Source organism: Eucalyptus grandis, chromosome 1, assembly GCF_016545825.1.
Source record: "Eucalyptus grandis isolate ANBG69807.140 chromosome 1, ASM1654582v1, whole genome shotgun sequence".
Lineage (NCBI taxonomy): Eukaryota > Viridiplantae > Streptophyta > Magnoliopsida > Myrtales > Myrtaceae > Eucalyptus > Eucalyptus grandis.
The window spans coordinates 22,755,000-22,759,208 of record NC_052612.1 but is presented as its reverse complement, the minus strand read 5'-3'; the positions used below and the strand labels follow the sequence as shown (position 1 = coordinate 22,759,208).

The following is a 4,209-nucleotide window of genomic DNA, read 5'->3' as shown; positions in this document are numbered from 1 at the left end:
TTACCTCTTCCGAGATAATCGTAGTACGCCCGCACAACGACGAATCGGTGAAGTGCTCCCATGACTCGGTAAAGAGGCTAACAACATCATGCCATGTTCTTCATCATCAAGTATCTTACCGACGTTCTTGGATCCAACATGAGTTTATTAAATTCATCTAGGTGGGTTCTGATAGACGTACCTTCAGTATATCTAAACTGAAACATCTTCTTCAGCATATACAAGCGATTGTTCAAACCTGTCTTCACATAGAGTGTTTGAAGTTTTGCCCATAATGATGCGGCATCCTTCTCCTCAATAACCTCTAGTAATACCTCATCCGACAAATTTAACAGGATTATGCTCTTTGCTTTTTGCATAAGCTCTACCCTCTCTGAGGCTTTCATTATAATCGGCAACTCATCCTCACCATCCAATGCCTTGGCCAAACCGTGTGTTGCCAACAAAGCTCGCATCTTGATGCTCCATAACACAAAGTTATTTCTCCCATCAAACTTCTCAATCTCGGATTTCCTCTCGAGACATAATTGCAATAACAGAAATTTCCAGATAATAATTAGACAAGCAAAAGCCCCAAATCACAATCAAGAAATCCAACCCTACGCTCGATACCAATTGTTTGGGATATAATAGCGGAAACGATAGGATCTTGCAAATTACGTCAGCGCGAAATCACCAGAATTAAACGAGAAAATCGGGACACCAGAAATTTACGTGGTTCGGTCCGAGCATCGGTACCTCGTCCACGGGGAGAGCCAGAGCAAATAATCCACTAAAATCGGAGAATCAGAGTTTACAATCGCTCAATCGCTCAAGTGTTTCCCGCACCTAGATTTAACCCCAAACCCCAAGTGTATAAATAACAACTTAATTGGGAATAAACTCACGGCACAAATTACCGCGCTTTCAAAGCTCTCTACGAAACGCTACGTACGTCAAACAAGAACAGCGTCTTCACGTACGTATCCTCTTCGTAGGGCTTCAGCAAACAAAGTGCGGACGTGTGGCTCCTTGCTTCGTAGGTTTTCAGCGTGCGACTCTCGAGAGAAGAAGAGAAACCTGCAGAATGCATTTATATATGTTTACGTGTGTGCCCAAGGTCAAAACTTTGACCTTGGGCCCACCACTAAATTTCCTATTTTGGCTTCACAGAAGCGTTGCAGAGTCTTCTTCGAATTCGGATGTGTATGCGTGTGCCCACCTTGGGCCCACCTCCTATTAATTCAATCAGCCGCAATAGAAGAAAGCCCATGGCGTGGGACCCCACCATGGATTGAAGAATTCGGCTTCCGCAGCAACATAAAAGAAAGTTTCCCTTCTTATATTTTATTTTTATATTTCTTCTTTTCCAGCGAAAAACTCGAGACATAATTTAACACCTTTATTGAGCAAACAAAGGCCGAATCCTTCGTCCCCATCTGTTGCGATCGAGAACAATGACTCGCGACCTCCTCCTGCTCCTGTTAAGGCGCGTGAGAAGAGTAGAAGTAGATTGAGATCCAAGCGCCCTCAACGCAGGGGTGAGTCGAAAAACCCGGTAACTCGGTCTTAGGCTGCTGTTGCTAGTGGAGTAAATAAAGGATATGATCTTGAATATACTCCTCCGACCTTTGTGAATAATAAACCGGTTATACAGATGACAGAATTTGATCTTGATGCTGCTAATCCCAAGCTCTTTGAGTGTCTTGTGGGGTATTTCATTGGAAGGCGGTTGCCGTTTAAAGTTATTGAAGAGGCTTTTAAAAAAACCCGGGGTCTGAATATGTTCGAAGTCATGTCTAATGGGCGGGGGCTGTTTGTATCGTGCATACCAGATAGGGAGTTCTGAAGGAAAGTCCTTGAAGGAGGCCATATAATAGTTGCAAGAATTCCATTGGTTCTGCAGCAATGGAAACCAGGTTTGGAACTCAGTAAAGACACCCATCGCTTGGTTCCAATTTGGGTGAGACTTCGGAACTTACCCTTTTCATTTTGGTTAGCTCAATCCATTGGAAAAGTGGCCAATGCAGTGGGTAAACCACTTTATGTGGATCAGCAGACAGAGCAGATGACAATGCCAACGTTCACCAGGGTTTGTGTTGAAATAACAGCCCAGCAACCAACTTGTGAATCTATTGAGCTGCTCCTTGATGGTAAATCGGTGGAAGTGAAAGTCAAATATGAATGGAAACCTCTTGCTTGCTTTATGTGTGGTATCTTTAGTCATAGCTGTAAAACAGTTGCTCCTCGAAACTCTGTTGTTCCTCCTACAAAAGGAAAATCTGCAGAAGCTAATCAGGTCTTGAATGCTGGTGTCAGAGTTCATCCTGCTCAAGACAAGTCTGTGCATCCTAACTCCCCTACTCGTCCATATGGTCCTGCCTTCTCTCATAATCGTCAAAAATAGGTTATGGTGGACTTACAAGTTCCACTTACTACCCCAGGCATGGACATGATCGATCCTAAGATTGATTCTCATATGCAACTGGAGGCAATAGCACAGGTTCCTCCTAAGCCTTTGAAGATCTCTGTTGTTAGGGTTTCTACATCTGAGGATGGTGGTGAAATGGTGGCTATGTCCTCAGCTCCTGCTGCCAATCCAGAATGTAAGCAAGTGAAGGGGAAAGGCAGGAAAAAGAAAAAGCATGCTGAGAAGGAAGCTGCCTCTTTTGGTCTATCCACGGTAGGTGAAGGAGGTGCTCCCGCCCCTTCACTTCCAGTTGAAAGCTTGGATGAAATATGCAACTCTAGTATTCAAATGGAATTAAATGATGAAGATGTATTGTCTGTGGATTCCCCTTCGTCAAAAGGCCCGGCCCCGGTTGGTGCTCGAAGTATACAAGATCAACTCCTTTTGCTTCTTCCTGACCCACCACCCTCGATGGTTTCAAAAGTGCTTGCTACAAGTTGTAGGCCTAAGAAGAGGTAATTATGTCCCTCTATCATTTTTGATATGTTTTTTGACTTTTAGAATATTAGAGGCACGGTCAACCCTCTTAGATGTGCAGAGATCAGGAGATTTGCTGCTGTTAATAAGCTCTGCCTGATTGACCTTTTTGAGACTAAGGTTCCTGATGAGTTTTTTTATTCTATCTTGGCTTCCTTACTTAGGGGTTGGAAATGGATTGCAAACTATGAGTATTCTTCTCGTGGTAGAATCTGGGTTGGATGGAACCCGAATCTTGTTTCTTTTGTGCCTATCTCTATCAATGACCAGGCTTTGCATGGTAGCCTTAAGCTTAATATGTCTAGTATGAGCTGCTGCATCTCTGCTATTTATGGGGTGCATTCGTTTGTGCGTCGTAGACCTTTGTGGGAGGACCTCCTCCACTTCAATGACTTGATGCAGGATTCGGCTTGGCTTGTTGCTGGGGATTTCAATGCCATTAAAGACCCATCCGATCGAGTTGGAAGTTCCAACAACTGGATCCCTTATTTTGATGAGTTTGCCCAATGCTTAGCACAAACAAAACTTATGGATCTCAGATATGTTGGCCTCCGTTATACTTGGTCTACCTCGGCAGGGGACGCTAGGAAGATGAGGAAGATTGATCGTGTTCCGGTTAACAACAAATGGAACCTTGATTTCTCATTCTCTGAGGCTTCGTTTTTAACCCTGGTATCTCAAACCATACTCCTATGATCGTCAGGGTTCTTTAGCCGGTCCATAGGAGGAAGCCGTTTAAGTATTTTGAGTTTTGGGATGACCATCCGGACTTTAACTCAATTGTCCGCCAGGCTTGGGGCTCCTCCATCATAGGCATTCCAATGTACATGCTTGTTTTCAAGCTGAAAATTGTGAAAGCTCGACTCAAGTTACTTAACCAAGACGCCTTCTCGGATATCTCTGTGAGGATGGCCGAAGCAAGAGAGGCCCTTCGAAGCACTCAAGTTAGCCTTCAATCGGACCCTTCCAACCTTTCACTTGCTGAGTTGGAAAAATCTCAGCATCGTGTTTTTGTTGATTTGAGGAATTAAGAAGAATCTTTCTTCAAACAAAAGTTGAGAGTGAGATGGCTAAAAGAAGGTGATAGGAATACTAAGTTTTTCCACCATTTAGTGAAGAGGAGGCAACTTACTAATAAGATCATTTCCGTTAAGGATCAGTTGGGGGCTGTTATCACTGATCTTGTTCTTGTGCCGCAAGTTTTTGTTCGATTTTTCTTGAATTTACTCTCTCATCATGAGGCTTTATCTAAACCTTCACTTCAAGAGCTGAAGACGTTTGTT

General features: G+C 43.6%; 1 protein-coding gene across 1 annotated transcript; it reads left to right on the top strand.

Moving 5' to 3' along the window:
- Positions 1 to 1,636: 1,636 nt before the first annotated feature.
- Positions 1,637 to 2,386, top strand: LOC120296178. The gene is made up of 2 exons (XM_039317861.1): positions 1,637 to 1,798; positions 1,886 to 2,386. Exons 1-2 carry the CDS (start codon positions 1,637 to 1,639, stop codon positions 2,384 to 2,386), a joined length of 663 nt encoding a protein of 220 aa, XP_039173795.1.
- The last annotated feature ends 1,823 nt before the right edge of the window (positions 2,387 to 4,209 follow it).

Bases quoted from the DNA above. Each gene is read 5' to 3' on its own strand.
- LOC120296178 (XM_039317861.1), top strand. From the start codon at position 1,637: ATGACAGAATTTGATCTTGATGCTGCTAATCCCAAGCTCTTTGAGTGT. The intron at 1,799-1,885 runs GTATCGTGCATA...TTGGTTCTGCAG, and splicing joins CTAATGGGCGGGGGCTGTTT to CAATGGAAACCAGGTTTGGA.